Source organism: Pyxicephalus adspersus, chromosome 4, assembly GCF_032062135.1.
Source record: "Pyxicephalus adspersus chromosome 4, UCB_Pads_2.0, whole genome shotgun sequence".
Taxonomy (NCBI): Eukaryota; Metazoa; Chordata; class Amphibia; order Anura; family Pyxicephalidae; genus Pyxicephalus; species Pyxicephalus adspersus.
This window is the reverse complement of record NC_092861.1, coordinates 45136366-45153921: the sequence shown is the minus strand read 5'-3', so window position 1 is coordinate 45153921 and position 17556 is coordinate 45136366. Positions and strand designations below refer to the sequence as shown.

The window sequence follows — 17556 nt, the reverse complement described above, 5'->3', positions numbered from 1 at the left end:
TGTCAAAGCAGTAATGTCTATCAATAAAACGACATTTTGTTTCTAATAAATGGACCCTACAGCATGTCTCTATAATTCCTAAAGCATGTCTGCAGTCTCTTGTATAATTTGTATCATGGCTATAGTTGTTGGACCAGTGGCGGACGTAGCCTACAGTGGGCCCCTGTGCAAAACTTGGGGCTCCCCTGCCGAACTGACTTGCAGCCCCTGTGGGATGAATGTGTGTGACATACTATGAACAACCTTATGTACCCCCCTGCTTTGGTCAATTGCATGTCTGCAGTCTCCCACAAAATTCCATATTGTTACTGAATCCACTGTTATGTGGCTGCTTGGTGATGTTGGGGGATCCACCTGAGGTCCCCTCAAATAAATTGACCACCACTGCTGTAGTGACAGATCTGATTCTGCTGGATGACTATACAACAATAGATGTAAAGAAAACATTTTGTTAAGATAAATAATCAAGTTTCTTTATTGTTTTTTGAGATTCAAAAATTAGTTTCTGCGTTACACTCATATTTACTAAATACATTACGTATAAGGGAATCACAACAAAATGCAAATGTTCAAAATTTTGAGGTATTTTTTCAATAAATTGTCCTAAATAAAAGATGCAAATATAATTCTGTAAAAAAAAATTGTAATCACCAAATGTTTTTAAATGACAGCTGCTATTTGGTAAACCAAATGTTTAACAGGACAGGTAAAAAAAAAAAAAAAAAGATTAAAGTAAATGGGGCTGTTCCAAAGCAAAAATGTTGTTTTCCACCTAGGACAGAGTAAGGAATTGTAAAACATCTGTTAGTGTATTTTGTTTTTATTTGCAGTTGGTGTGTTATGTTCATCTTTCATGTAGAGACAAACAGGGTGTAAGAAGAAATCTCTCCAAGGAGATTTGGTGGGTCTCGGCTATGAATCTTGCCATAATGTACAAATATGCCCGGCCGGCTTACCTGCCAAATGGCTGCCTGCCAGTGCTACACTGGTTACATTGTTCCGTGTCATACCATTATGGCCACTGTCATGGTCACCCGGTTTTCTTCCAGGTTTGAAGTCTTTGGCCATATTCATTGGCCAGGTAGCCATGACATAGCAACCACCGGTCATCATACTACCAGGAAGTGTTTTATTGCTAAACTTTACAACTTATTTACTAGTTTTAGGCCACACTGCTATGGCAGTGAATGAATAAATATAAGGAAGCTTCACTCATGGCAGGTGATATGACAGGTCTACAGATATGACAACATCTGTATGTTATTTACATATATATTTATACATAATATGTATATGTACCAAATCTTCAGGTGTGTAAATGCTGGTGAAAGGTAAAATTTGACATATAACAACATTTAAATAAGAAAAGAATATCTGTAGTTACAGTACTAAGAGAAAAATGTTGCTCATTTCCTATGACAGGTTTCACTTCTTTATTGAAGTTCATGCAGTACACAGTGGATGAAATGCTTTGTAAAGCTGTACTGCTATGACGCTATCACTTGTATCTTGGCTGTCACGCAGAATGAAAACTCCTGAGTAAAAATGCCACTTTGGTGATTGATACAGAAATACCCATATGAGACATAAACCTTACTGGGTAAACCATTACTGTTTTCTTGTATATAAATACAATAGAGTAATTATGCACAATGTATTGGCATGGATTTAGGGTATTTTCTGGCAAAGTCTAAATAGAACCAATTTTTATTTTTTTTGTGTAGGAAGGGATCAAGTGTTTTAGTATTGGGTAAATGTCTCCCCTCTATGTCGTAATGGCCAATATGATTAGGACAGAAAGTGTTCATTTATCATTTTAAAGTTGACAGTAGAACATATTGTGAAGAACATCTATTCTAGTGACCGTTGTCTAGGAGGGGAATTTCTCTCACCCTTTGCAGAAATTCTCTTATTACCTTCATGTCCAGTAGAACAGACATCTTCAATGGGAAACTGAGAAAAAAACAGTTGATACAACCCTTCCCCTCTCTATCCAAAATAAAGAAGGATTGGCAGCACATACGCTTTGGGAAAACCAGCTGCAATCACTTCATCAATAATAATAAAATTAGAATGATATGATTTTTCAATTTCTTTGATAGGTGGTACTGATAAGCCTGTCTTTTTTGCAGAATATTCCTTACAACTACTGAATTGTCTATTCAACTATATTACTGCTGGCACACCTGGCGGTGTGTAAACATCTATATAGTTTGGTGCTTTGCCCAGTGTATATGTACATTCCCAGTCTTTGTGGTTTTTACACTTTACAGTAAAAATACTAATTGCCATGACTCAACTGCAGACTAATAAGCAGTATGAGGGGGTGCTGGGAAGTTCCTGGCTTTGCCCAGAAAGAAGACAGCCAGAGTTATGAAATACCACATTTATTCAAAATATTCATGACTGATGCAGTTGGTACAGAGGAGTTGCAGCTTTTCTAGACCGTTCAAATAAAAGGCCTTTGGTTGGGCCGCAAACCAGCTCTCAGCAGCATCTTTGACATCAGAAATGTCCTCAAAACGTTGCCCCTTCATGTGTTTCTTCAAATTCCGGAACAGATAATAGTCGGAAGGGGCCAGGTCAGGTGAGTAGGGGGATGGTGGACTAATTGGAAACCCAGGGTGTTCAATTTGGCAGCCACATTGGACGTGTGTGCAGGTGGAAGACGTTTCGTCTTAATTTCCTGCTTCAGTTGGTCCAGGAGGTTAGCATATTACTGTCCGGTGATACTAGAGCCCTGAGGTAGGTAGTCCACCAACAGAATACTGTCTTTGACCCAGAAAATGGACGCCATGACTTTTTTGGCCGATTTCTGGGTTTGGAAGTTCTTCGGCCAAGGGGACCCGCTGTGGCGCCATTCCTTTGACTGTTCCTTGGTTTCAGGATCATAGATGTGGAGCCAAGTTTCATCCTCAGTCACTAACCTAGCCAAAAAGTCCTGTGCAGCTTCAAAATGGGCTTTGGATGCTTCAACACGTTCTTCTGATCACTGTTTCATAAATTTCTAAACATTCTAGAATAGTGGTGATAACAAACCCAACACCCTCCCGTGAGATGTCAAGTATCTGGGCTATCTTTTTTGCAGGGATTCACCGGTCCTCAATAATCAGCTCATGGACAGCATCGCAGGCTGCCGGGTCAATTGGGTTGGGGGGCCCCCACTGCGGGGGCTCATCTTCAACGGTTAAATGCCCAGTCTTGAAACAAGATATGGTTTGGACAGGTTTGGACAGTGCTGTAAGAAGGACACTTCTCCCCCAGTATTTGTGACATCTTAGTGTGAATGTCTTTTGCTGACTTTCCCTGGAGAAACAAAAACTTCATGACGTCCCGTAACGACATGAAACTTGCTTGTGCCTCTGCCATTACATCTTCTCTCCAAGAGAAAAAACAGTTTTAGGAATTGCAAAGACCTGATATTTGCACAGTTACATACTAAGATATTAGGCTAAAAAATATGCATCAGGTCATGAATTTGAGACCCCCAATAAAATGACTGACCCAACATCATCCTAAATCAGGGATGCTGATGACAGATTTCCTGTCTGGTTTATAACTTGGGGGTCCCCAGAGCTCTAATCAATGGTCTCTTTATCTCCAGTTTGCAGATGACAGGGACACAATATTTTATATACCTTATTGGATCTAATATACTAGATGTTCCTTTCAATTTTGCATTTGTACATTTTAGGGAAAAATAGGGTACCTTTCACAACTGTGTGGTTAGCAACTCCCAGGTACATAGCAAACTGCACCATGGGTCAATGCATGTGTATGCCCTTGTCGTTGCAGTTGTGGTGTATTTTGTTTCCTCCAGAGATGGACAAGCAACTTGTTGCTTCCAAGAACCATGCTGCAATCTACCTCAACCACAGCCATGTGAAAATACATGCACAAAATGGCTCCCAACTGCACCCATGCAGCTGAATTCAAGCAGCTGGCGAATGCAATTGAGACTGTGGTAGGACACTACAAGTCTAGAATGGTCCTTTTGAACCACAGAACCTTTTATTGGCAATTTATAATGACATTGGTGGATAGACATTCTGGCGGAATAGAGGAGTTAAAGCAATCTAGTATTTTAAAATATCAAGTTCATTGGTGATCATGCAGATTATTAAAAGTGCGCTGCACAAGTATTTCCTTTCTTTCAGATCATGTCTGGCTCTGCTGTTTATCGTCGAAAGTGCCTAAACAACCCTGATTTATTTTGTTATATCTGTGGCAGTTTCACCATTCCCAGTCAAAGGGCGTACATCAGCACATTTGTACAGAAAGCCTATTTGGCATATTTCAGAGTAAAACTTGGTGATCAAGATAAGTCATGGGCCCCTCATAAGGTGTGCAAACAGTGTGTTGAGGGTTTATAGATGTGGACAAAGGGAACACTTGATAAGATGCCATTTGGTATACCTATGGTTTGGTGAGAGCCAGGAGATCATTTCAGTGACTGTTACTTTTCAATAGTGAAAACTTCAGGATATAACAAGAAAAATAAATGTAACATAGAGTATCCCAGTCTACCATCAACTTTACGCCCGTGGCTCATTAAGATGAAATCCCAGTGCCGGTTTTCGTTTCACTACCCTCTCTTGATGTACATGATTATGGTGATAAACTAGGTGACAACAATGATGAAGAGTTTGAAATTGAAGAGGACTCTGTTTATAAGGGATTTGATCAGCATGAGTTGAGTGATTTGGGACTATTGAAGAAGGCTTCAGAACTCCTAGCACCAAGACTGTGTGAGAAAAACTTACTTGTAAAAGGAATGAAGGTATCGTACTTTCGAACCAAAGAAATTGCATTTATGCAGTACTTTAGAACTGACAGTGGCTTTGTGTATTGCCATAACATACTTGGTTTAATGGAGGAATTAGGAATTCCAATCTATAACCCAACTGAATGGCTACTATTCATCGATAGCTCAAAGCGGAGCTTAAAGTATGTCCTCCTTCACAATGTCAATATATTTGGGTCAGTCCCAGTTGGCCATTCAGTTTCTCTTTGTGAAGAATATGCACACATAAGGGGAGTCATTGAGTTGTTGCAATATCACCAACATATTTGGGTCATCTGTATTGACCTTACAATGGTATGCTTCCTTCTTGGTCAGCAACGCGGATACACCAAGTATCCCTGTTATCTGTGCATGTGGGACAGCAGAGCTCATCAGAGGCAATGGGTGGAAAGGAATTGGCCTCCAAGATCTACCCTAAAACCAGGTGATCCAAACATTTTACATGAGCCACTTGTTGATAGAGATAATATTATATTCCCACCTCTGCACATGAAACTGGGTCTGATGAAGCAGTTTGTTAAAGCTTTGCCAACTGAGGGAGACTGTTTCTAGTACCTCATTTTGGCATTTCCTAGCCTGTCATTTAATAAAATAAAGGCCGGTGTGTTTCATGGTCCACAGATTCGGCAGCTCATCAAAGATGAACATTTCATCAGGACAATGTCCGAAGTCGTCCAAAGAATGCTTGGTTATCATTCAAAGCCATTGTCAAGGACTTTCTTGGAAACACACAAACAATAATTACGCAGAAATCGTCCAGAAACTCTTGGAGAGCTACAAAATGCTTGGTTGCAATATGGGCATCAAGGTACATTTTCTGCATAGCCATCTTTCTAACTTCCCAGAAAACCTTGGTGCAGTCAGTGATGAGCAAGGTGATTGATTCTACCAAGATTTGAAGGTCATGGCAGGATGGTATCAGGGTAGATGGGATGTACATATGATGGCTGAATATTGTTGGAGCATCCAGCGGGATTGTCCTAACACTGAACACTCCAGGAAAAGCAATAAGCATACATTTTTACCTTAACCGCTTACCTGAATAATTTTTAAATGTTTTACTGTAAAAAAATGTAATAGGGTGACAATAAATCCTTTGTATGAACAAAAGAAATGTAAACAAACAGTACATTCAAGGTATTATTTCATTGTTTCTTCATTGTATGTAAAATTTGTATGTTTTTTGACAAAATTGAGGGTACCCTGTATCATAAAAACTGGTTGTGATAGCAAAAAATAGGTCATTTCTAGATTCACCAACCAAAAATTGGTAAAAAAAAAGTGTAAGATCTAAAACAACAAAAAATGTGTTCCCCAGTGTAATCAGTGTAAATTGGGGTCAGTTTACAAGAACTGCTGGTGTGATGTTAGCTACAAAGAACAAGGCACCACCGCAGACCATTAATAAAAGCAAAACAGCGCTAATCCTGGGAACGAGAATAACCACTCTGGAGAATAATTCACCGACCTGACAACCATGAAGATGGACTTCTAGAAGTGCTGATATTGTTACACACTGCTGTAAATGCTTTCTGGTTTCCGTATGTTCTGTTTTGTACTGACACAATAATACTTCCCATCGCAAGAGACTCTCATTAGTATCAGCCAGTAACTAGACAATTTGAAAGATACATTGAGGAGGATTTGTTCAGTTCTAAACTGTGCTTTACATTTTTCCTAGTGATAGGAAGTAGGTCAGCAAATTCTGCACCAATAGTAACCCTATAATAACCAAAAAGCTAGACATTTCATTCACCTTTTAGACATATATGGTCTAAATGAAAGAGATATGTGCAAAATATATTTAGGGGCTTCAATGGTATATCCAAAACTGATTTGACAGTTACAGTTATTAGAATACATGATGTTAGGAGGTTTATGGTTATATTAGTCATTAATGTTTTCATTCCCAAGATAATTAGCCATGTTATGTTTTGGAAAGTATGTAGCCAATTCTTTCACTTGTCAAACTTTTTGTATTTACAGTAGAAACATGAAATATTTTTCAAGTTCTCAAGGAACCCCTACTATAATTACTGTACCCACAGCTCACAGTACATTAGTGTGGTAGTCACTAGAGAGAATGCCTTCTACATTGCTGGTCACAGGGAAGAATGTCAACCTTACAGATAGCCACATAACTGACCTGAGAGACACAAATTGTTCTAGCAAACTTTGGAGAAACCATAGGGCTCCATGGAACCCAGGTTTAGAAACACTGGGCAAGATGATCAGTTTTTGTTGTTTTCTGTGTCTATGTGTCCCCTGTATTGACTTTAACTAGCCTTCCCACTCTGGAGTCACAGAGAAAAGTAAAACTGCCCCAATCTGAGGAAAATTAACCCTTTAAATGGTTGCCAATTAAACAGATGGACATTTTTTTTCTCACCCTTTGTTTTTATGACAACTGCAAACGTTTGAATTTTCTATCACTTTCTGTTCTAGTAACAGAGGAGAGGAGACTGAATCTCCCAGCATGACACAGTAATAAAAAATATGATGGAGATTTCAAACCACTCTTAACAAAACTAAAAACAAAGTTACACATACATTTAAACTATTTGTTTACAAGTCCTGCGATTGTACGTCATCAGGGATCTGCCAGGTGCTAGAACAAGTTAGCTACAGCTATTACATCAGCTTCACTACTCATATTGCGGGGGAAAGGAGCACAAAAAGGCCTGATGGGGAGGGCAGCCATTGGGGGATAGGAACTACCTAGGGCACCAATATTTGGAAATAAACCTGCTGGCTGCAGTACATCAAAGTAACAATGGCATTTTTAAACTAGCCATAGTTTATAGTACAACTGTCTGTACCAAAAGCATTCTGATTACAGTTCAACTGTCTGGAATACAAGAATTACAAACCGGCCACCGTTTTATAAAATCTATCTACCAGAAACATTAGAATTTCACATTGGATGCTGTTCTTTAACACACAGCTTCCAGAAACATAAACATTTAAAATGTGGCTGTCATACATACTTTATTGTTGGTCTTTGCACACTAATATGCAACCAATTATGAGCAAAACCACCACCTTTTGAGACCAGATGCTTGGTATGTGATAGGGTTAAGGTGCAATGATTTCTATATTTGGCCATGCCAGGCATCACCCTGGCCTGCACTAGTTTTCATGAGACTAGCTGTGGCTGGATCAGTAACAATATGAAATATTCAAAGCACAACTCTTGGGCAATGGAAGTTTCATCAGCCTCAAGCTGGCTAGAACTGTATTATCTTAAATGATCTATGTTTAGACTATGAAAATATTGTGCCAGTTCAATGTCAATTTAATTTTTCCACTGCACTGTTCAAACATTTTCACTCTAGTCTCATCTGCCCAAAGGACACTGCTCAAGAAGTCTTGTGGGTTTGTTCAGATGCAACTTTTCAAACCTAAGCCATGCTGCCATGTTCTTTTAAGAGAGAAGAAGCTTTCCCCTGGCAACCCTTCCAAACAAGCCTTCAGTCTTCTTCTGATGGTACTGTCATGAACATTTAACACGCTAACACAGGTCTGTGGAGTCTAGGATAAAGCTCTTGGGTTTTTTGTAATTTCTCTGAGCATTGCATAGTCTGACCTTGGGGTGGAGTTTCTGGGACATCCACTGTAAAACAAATACCGGGAAAATTGGCAACTGTCTTTAATGTTTTCCACTTGTGAATAATCTCCCACATTGGAAAAAATTGGACTTCAAAATGCAACGTCTTCTCTTGAGATAATTGATATCTTTCCCCCTTCCATTGTGTTAACACACACCTGAATGATCCAGACCAGAAAACTAACAAAACTTCTGAGGTGGTTGCACTTGCTGATAACTTAATCAAATACATTTGATTAGCAGCAGTTGACTGCTACTTACTTTTCTAATTCCTATAGAAATGGTGAGGATGTACTTACTTTTTCACACACTAATACTGCATTATCCAGTCTTTGGTAAATTAATAATGACGGGGTGCAATATATGATGTGTTGTAGCTCAGACCAGATAATTTTTTTTAATATGTCCCGAACTTAGAATTGAAAGAGGGTGTACTTTCTTTTTTCACATGACTGTATGCCTGATTTTGCCATTTTAAACATCCTTTGTCTATTGACAACTTATAGAGCACTGTCTTGGGATGAGGTATTTTTTACATGGCACGTTTATAATATTTTCATATAAAAATTACTAGAAAGTATTATCCCTGCATCTGGAATTTTTTATAACATAACACCATATACAGTACTTATGGTTTCTCTTTTGCTGTGAAGCAGTTTTGGGCCAGCCCTCAATAGTTAAAGTACAATTCACCACATAAACATTTTCACCAAGGAAAGCTCAAGATGCCTTAAGTTTTCTAAGGAAATTTTAGTTATTGTAATTGAAAACTTCTTGTCACTAGAATTTCCACTGTAGTAACTTTAAGGAAGTGCTTTGTCTGCCTGAGTACTAAGAGCAGTGTCTCCGAGACACCAGTATCACTCAGCAAATATTATGCAGGAAATCCTTGGGGGATTTAAAATAAATTTCACTTCTCCAGATCCTCGGTGAGAGGTTGTTGTGGTTATAACTTTATACAGCTTTGGATGAGTCATTGTGTGAGTCAGCACAGAGATCACCTTTACAAGCTACTGTATGTCTTTTTTTGCCAGATGGATTCATTGCATGTGAAAAGAAGTTTTATTAATCCGTTTAGGGCGTACTTTGTCAAATTCTCTCTTTTCATTTGAGGCATCCTTAAGTTTATATTACATTTCACAAACAACTGCCTATAAAGAACTACATGAAGGCTAATGTTTTTGTAATTTAAAATAGAGAATATGTATAAAGCTAACATATGTTCATTTTTTATATTTTCCTGATGTAAATGTTTGTTATTGTTAATAACATACTCATTTAAATACTTCTATTAATAAGTAAAATAAATCTGCACAGGAGTCAGTATAAAATTGTCTAGGATAGCAAAGTATAGGGGTCTGAATTGTAAGAAATGTAAGAAGTAAAGTGTACCCATCAATAATTTTAACATTTAATCATGAAACAAAGATTTTTGTTAATTCTCTGCATATGATTGGCTGTTTGAAGTGCAATTTAAAATGTTCTTTACATTAATTTATGATCCATTGTGTACTCTAGGTTGGCGAACTAAAAAAGTAGGATACAACAGAGTAAATTGAGTAAATATTGTAAGTAGATTGTGTGGAAAGAGATTCATCGGTCTATGCAAGCAATTTATATTTAAAGAATTGGTGACAGTAGAGAAAACACAATAGAAAACAGAGCTCACTTCTGATGCATAGTTCAACCTCAATATATTGTAAGTCTTTGCAGTTAAGTGCTGATCCAAGTATTTGTTTCCATTGTGATCTTATTGCTGTACTCAGTAATGTATGTGATGTTTTACATCTAAACGGTAGGATAAGGTAAGTAAGAATTGCAATAAAATAACTTTTTTCCCAATGGTTGTGTCTACTAATAATATCTGCAAAATTTGGTGAGAGGTTGACCACACTGTTCTGATCTAGTTTGCCAAGCTTACAGCAGAACTAAACTGTTAAGCCCACCAGTCCCCATTCTGTCTTTCTTCCTTCTTCTCGCCTTTGTTGTGATCTTTGGTCATCTTGTTCAATGTTCATTCAAGCCCAGCAAATGCAGGATTATCCTGGATACCTCAGCAACTAGAGCTTTATGCAATAAAGCTCTGCCTGATCACAAATGTTACTGCTTATTCCTTCTCAGTAGATCATCTGCTATGCAGGGGATTTCAAGAGATCATTGCAAAGTCAAATTCAGGTACATCCACTGCTTGTGTTTACATGGAAAATGTTTAATGATGTAGCTAAAAATACAGAGTTGTATTAGTTGTTAATTAAATAAAAACTGCATGGCACCCCCCTCCTTTATAAAATACAATACTGGCAGATATGCCCTATACCAAATGAGGCTGCCTTCAATTTTGTATCAGGATGTATGCCACTGTAGAAGCACTATTGGTTTTAAAGATCTGTGGCTGGGGGGTAAGGTTGGTGTGATCATGTACATCAAACTCAGTTTTCCTATTCCAGAGAGACATTATGAGCTGGTAAATGTCGTGCTCTGGGTCCTTTTTTCTAAAGTTACAATCTGCATAGGTTTTGTTCAATCAAGGCAATTGTTTTATCATTCTGTGCAAACTAATTTGGATGAATGTACTTAACAGTTATTGTGATTTGGGTGAATGTACTTTTATTAAAATTGACAGGTATTAAATAGACATGTGTGTGCATGCAAATAAATTGATTTTTTAGCAGCTGTCATTGTCAATTAGCCCACTAGGTGGTGCAGTGCTTTTCATTTGTTTCACTGTGTTACAATGTTTATAAATCCGAGATTCACAGCTAGTACACTTATATTCACTATGTTTATACGAAGTGAGATCAGGTGCTGCGATCTGATAATCTAATATGTTTACGTTATATAGCTCTCTTATATACTTGGAATTACCTGACAGTGATAATGGCACTTATGTCATACGAGTGTTTCCTATGTTTTTTAACACACTGCACACAGCTCGGTTCTTGAACAATGCACACCTACCTACATGTTATTTTATGTGAGCGGGATATCCATCTATATGGAGCTAAACTCTCTGAAAAGATTATAAATGCATAAGACCTGATTTTTCACACTGGTGAATCAGATGTGGGGCTATACCTGGAGGACTTACTAATACATATCACTGGATTCATTTTTAGACACCTGTGATATAGAGCAGACCGGTCTGTGAGCCCTCAGTCTGTATTGCCTGGTCCCATGTTGCTCGCTATACGGCTACCGCTTACATATATGTAGATCATGGCAGCCAAAAGACGTTAACATACAAAACAAATGTTTAAAGTTTATTTTACATATTTATACATAAAACTTTTGAAGGTGACCTTTTTTTTTCTTCAATCCAATTGAATAATATAATAGCACATCTAAAAATGGAAGTCAGATAATCAACATTCACAAAATGTTGAGAACTGAACAGAATTATACAAGATACAGAAAGCTACAACTTTACGATGAGGCAGGCATGTAGTTGTTGACTTTTAGCACCGTCAATAACATTTGTATTTTGAGAACTACAGTGAAGAATAAAAGGTAGTTATCATAGATAAAATACTGATCAACTGAAAATTTCCAAATGAAAAAAATAAATACATTTTAAACTATTATATCTCTCTCTTTCTCATAATCTGTAATGGCATAAGTACTGTACATATATAGTTTCTTAATAAAATGCCTGGTAGTGAGTGGCACAAGTAAAAAGTTAAAATAAATTAGGAAGCAGAGGCCAAATCACTGGACAAAAAGCTTCAGACATCAAAGACTAACACTGATTTTCCTTGTGTATCATCTTTAGCATCAGCATTTTGACAACCACAAAAGCAAAATAAAAGTTTAGCTTGTTCCTAATGTTCAATGGCTTTTTGCTTTATTTTGTAGGCATCTTCTCTGCCATGTGCTTCTGCTGACTTTCAGCATGTCTGTGAAAAGAAAAGCCACAAGAAAAGTTTATTTTTTCGGAATTTTCAAAGGAGCAGAAAACATTACAACACAGGCTGCAGACAGTATGCATGGTCATTAAAGGAATCACAAAAAGCTTAAAGCAAGTGATTGTAAAGCAATAGCTAAAGCAGTGACGTATGCAATGACTATGTTTTATTGCATTTTCCTCTAAAAAACAAAGGCTTGTAGTAGTTAAGTAAATCTATCATATTTACAAAAATTACCAAATTGACATGTATGGATTTTAAGCATGCAAAACTTAATTGGTGTAAATATAATAAATTGCAGTAGAAATGCAGAAATTGTATCCGTGTTTTTGGCACAATAACATGTTTCCTCCAGTAGATGGCAGTATTGTACCATCATTTGACTATAGCCATCATTACTTGGTCTGGTTGAGTCTTATAATGCATTACAAAACATCAATTACCTAGTCAAGTCTTCAATATCTACAAGCATTGCATCTTGTTCCATGTGCAATTCATCCCGAATAAGGAGAAGTTGAACCAGTTCTTCATTCAAGCCTGAAAGAAAAAAAAACACAATAGCCATTGTCACATGTTGTGAAAAACAGACATACACTGGGGTTAGGATTGTAAATGTGAGACCACATATTTAGTTTAAAAGGTTCTTTTGCTTACCTTCAAATCAAAAAGTGAGCAGGTCATAAACAGCAATAATCTGCAAAGTGAAAAACTAAAGGAACCTAAAAATCATGTTATTCTAATTGGCTCTTTACACTTCTCTGTTGTCTTCTGTGCTCTTCTGTGCTGCTTATGCAATAAGATGAAAGCTCAAAATACTAAATTTGATCTATATGAAAAAATAGAGCATTTTCTTGTTTATTGGTTGCTAAGATAGTCCAATGAAGGGAAGGATGAGGGATGGTACCAAATAATTAACACCCAACACCCAAGTAACTGTAAAGTCTACGCTTGAAAAACTGCCAAAAAAGACTCAAAGAAATGGTAATAAATGTTCTAAAATCTAAGATATAAAAGTGCTGTAAAAGCACATGTACAGTACATGCAAACACGCCTGTTGTATGGGACATCTGACCCTACAATCTATTATAATAAGATATAACAGCATCTACTTTTGTCTTTATTTATGGAACCCTATACAATTCCTATCAATGTGCCCTGGTAACCCATAACCTTGTTGCCAATTAAACAGTTGTTCTTCCCTGGACTCCTTGTGGTTAGTACTAACCCCCGCATGTAAGAAATATCCCACAAGACTTGCTGTTTTGGAGAAATGATGACCGTATCATGTAGCCACCACAATTTGGACCCTGTAAAGTTACCTCGTCCTTTATGCCTGCTGATTGTTCCTATAATCTTGACAATAAATATTGACTGCATTCTCAACAGCTAGGGGTTATGAGGGTGGTACTCCCATATGATTTTCAGGTGTTCTGGGATGCATTTCTTAACATGGGATGGCAATGAGCCCCTTCGTAATGCATGCTCTTAGGCAGGACTAGTAGATTCCTATTACCAGGGCCTGTAATACTATAAACAGCAACTCAGGCACTGTTCTCTGGAAAATATGTCAGCAGCACAAATGTGTGGACAAATCTGTTATGCCCATCATATAAAACTTTAATATGTTATCCCCACCTGAAGCTTGGAATCTACACTTTGCTCTTGGCTTCCTCTGATGTTGCCAGCGGCAGTCTTCCAGCAGGTGCGATCTATGCAACCCCTGCTCTGTTCTACACTTTTCATAAGAATCAAGAAAAAAGGCTTCCTGCTATTATCAAACATTTTTATCTTTCAAGAAAGTTTATTCTGCAGCGTGTGTAACACTTTTTCATCTCTCATTCCACTCCCCAGCTTGCTGGTGGTTTTAAAGTTCTGCACAGTAAAAGGCAGCAAATCATCAAGTTATTCTATTTTTATTTCCCCAGACTCTGCTTCCTGTACTGCAGTGCTACACAGTGGTTGTGCTTTACTGCTCCTTCTCACAATACAAGTCTATGAGTCTACTGAATTATTGAAAACTATGCCAATGCTATATGGCTGATATCTTAGTTTATCCCAATGACTAAAATCTTGTATAAGCCTAATTCTATTTTGTAGGTGCTTTGCAATATATTAAAATCTGCATATCATCTGTTTACACTGCCATGATTATACTTGTTTAGGCACTTCCTGCTACGGAATAACAATGCTCTGTCCCGGTCTTCCTCATTGTCACAAAGTTGCATGAGCTGTTAATGGAGTTATCCTTACCCATAAAATGCCATGCAGGTATTGTGGGGGTAAAACATGTAGACAGACAATGATACAGGGAGGCTACAAGAGATTAGCAGCACTGGGATTCATCAAAGGTTAAAAAAAAGGAAAAATATGTGTTTTGTTGGAGGTTAAGTACACTTTAAAATTAAGTGGACCTTTTCTTTTTCCCCACTTGCCCCAAACTAAACTAACCTACCCTCCCCAGATGCTCCCCAAGACAAAACGCCCACAGTTCCGGTGTTTTTACATCCAGCGATGTAATTCTTTATTCCCCTGGCTGCACCTAACCATTAAAGCCATGCAGACTTCCCTGTCTCCAGTCATCACTTGCCTCATCCTTAGCCCTGACTATTTGCCTTTTTCTGACATTATTAATGTGACATTCCGAACACTGGAAATCTGATTTACCAGTTGTGATTAGTGCATTGATGAGGCATAAACTTACAAGTAATAAAACAAGACTTACTTTCAATCTGAGAGTGAAGGTCATTCACAATCACTTGTAGCTGCCCAAGGGTCATGTCTCTTAGATCAGTAGGCTTTAGGCTCCTCTTCATTAGACATTCGCTAATATGAGGCATATGCGGCAACTGCAATGTACAGAAAGGCTCTGTTATACCCACACACAATCACAAGCCACCCTAAGATGGTACAAAACCCTTCAGTGACAGTCTCTTTTAAGGTAAACTGTAAACCATTCCTTTAACATGAATTATTAAACAGCCACTGAGATCTGTAATAAGCCAGCATCTCTAAAGCTGAGAGTTTGCTTCAGTGGAATGTTAAGAGAAGCTCATTATTCAGCTATTTCTGTTGGAATGTAAGATTATGCATCAATTGAATGGGCACTCTCTCATGGCACTTAGCAGGATAAATGGAAGTCCATTTGCAGTCCATATGAGGCCTCACATTGGCCATCTTGTGCATAATCCCCCAACATTTTAGAATGCTTTGTTCAACAAAACAAGGGAAAAGCACTGGATAATATTTAGCTGTTAGAAATACTCAGCAAAAAATAAAGTTTATAAAATCTTCAAAAAAGAATGAAAAAAAAGAAATACTGAAAAAATATATAATACCCTGACTGCGATTTAAATTCGCAAAGATAGCACCTTTGCATTCTTTTACTCTGTATGTTCATTTAATGCAATTAGAGTTTTGATCTGGATGTGGCAATATGTACAGAGCACTATAAATATGGGCAAAGGTTGTAAAGATTTCATGACAAGTTCTCATTCTAAAGAATTACAAGTGGCCAGCAGGTGGCACAGAACAGCCAATAATGGAGTGATGAATCTGACATTTCCAATAATGGATGCACATAAAATATACACACCACACACACACACACACACACAGATATATGTTTATTTACATAATCTATGCACATAATTCCAGGGTGTGGACAGTGTAAAGCAGTCTGAACACCCTACAAACCCTCACATTTCTAATGCTGAATGACCAGTCTTATATTTTAACTCTATTCAGCTTAAATTTTTCAATACAATGCAACATTGATTTTCCTGTCATCATTCAGATTTTTTTTGGTAGTTTCAAGAAGGAAAAATAATAACTGTCTGATAATGAGAGGAGAAGTGTGGACTGATTAAATAATCCCCTGAGAATACTGATGTGTGAATGAACCCTGACACACTGCTGTATTATTCAAGCATATTATTTGGCACTTCTACTTTTTTTTTTTTTTTACATAAACTGGAAAAGGAATATACATTGCACTCTGTAACAACTTTAAAGATTGCATAGCATATTGATCACTTGGAGCTGGCAGTGGGTCTGCAAAAAAAAAAAAAGGACAGAGGTTAAACCAGCACTATGGTATGGATCTCTCACATCCAATGTGACATAAGGTGATTTCAAGAAGCTGCAATCACACCTTAGTGCCAGAAATAAACTGCAGATGGTAACTAGAACATGGTTATATAGTTCCAGCAGTGAACTGTATTTCACATGTTACATACCGTACACTTAACATATAATGGGACCTGCCGATGTGTCTTTTATTGCAAATGATTGGACAATGAAGGAGCAGCAGCTTACTGAGGTGAGTGGTAAACCTATAAATTGTAAGGTTTTTATCACTGTTGGTGATCCCACTTGGGAGTTTCATTCATTCAGTTTGTCGAGACCAGTGTTATCTTTATTATCAATAAAAGAAATTAGGAAAAATCTTGGCATTACCATTATTTCCAAATTAAAAACATTAGGAAGGTTAAGGCTAAGGAAGGCTGAGATTTATTAATCCTGAACTGAAAATAAAAAACATGCTTCACATTCCAGACCATCCAATGCTTGTACTTATTTCCTGACACTGCCAGACATAGCCCTGAGTAAACTAAATACCTGCATACTATATCTATAGAATATTTGGGTATTGCAGTAATACTTCTTTCAGTAGCCCTGACCTCTTTACCGCAGCCAAATCTGGACAGGGTAATGGTGTGTAACTAACATGGCACATAAATGGACAAGAGCTGCAGTCAGTCCAGCCAGGTACTGCATTATTTACAGATCTTTGGCCATTTCAGCACTGAATGCTGAATCTAACACAGCGGGAGACCACAGAGAATTGATGACAGCAAACCAATACAGTGTGAACACTGTTTATGAGAAGGTATACAGATATACATTCTGCAAAATGCAGACCAGATGTTATATACAGAGCACACTTACTAGATCCGCAACAGGAGACTTTTTTCTGTTTTGTTTCTCTACCTCCACCTGCATCTTGGCCATTGGTTTCACCATGGCCAGGGCCATCTTTGCTTCTGCTTGCAGTTTCTTCTGCCTGGAGATAAAATCCATGTCTTCAAAGGATTCAGACTCCTCCTCAGTAGTGTCCCGGTCTGAGTATGAAGAACTCTGCTTGCTCTGTATTGGAAAACAAATCATACTTGTCTGAGACAACATCATTTAATTTGGCAATGAAGCAATACAACAAATAGGTTAATGATGTATTTACTGGATAA

The 17556-nt window shown here is 37.7% G+C and overlaps 1 protein-coding gene across 6 annotated transcripts in view; it reads right to left on the bottom strand.

The window, feature by feature from the left end:
• Positions 1-11658: 11658 nt before the first annotated feature.
• The window catches only part of SCHIP1 (schwannomin interacting protein 1), a 166010-nt gene continuing 160112 nt past the window's right edge, over positions 11659-17556 (bottom strand). For all 6 annotated transcript variants that reach the window (XM_072408037.1, XM_072408038.1, XM_072408039.1 and 3 more), the window contains 4 exons: positions 17261-17458; positions 15036-15159; positions 12757-12850; positions 11659-12304 (listed from right to left, as the gene is read on the bottom strand). In XM_072408037.1, the coding sequence (XP_072264138.1) occupies positions 12253-12304; positions 12757-12850; positions 15036-15159; positions 17261-17458 (468 nt within the window). In that variant the 3' untranslated portion in view covers positions 11659-12252. The remainder of the gene's footprint in view (positions 12305-12756; positions 12851-15035; positions 15160-17260; positions 17459-17556) is intronic.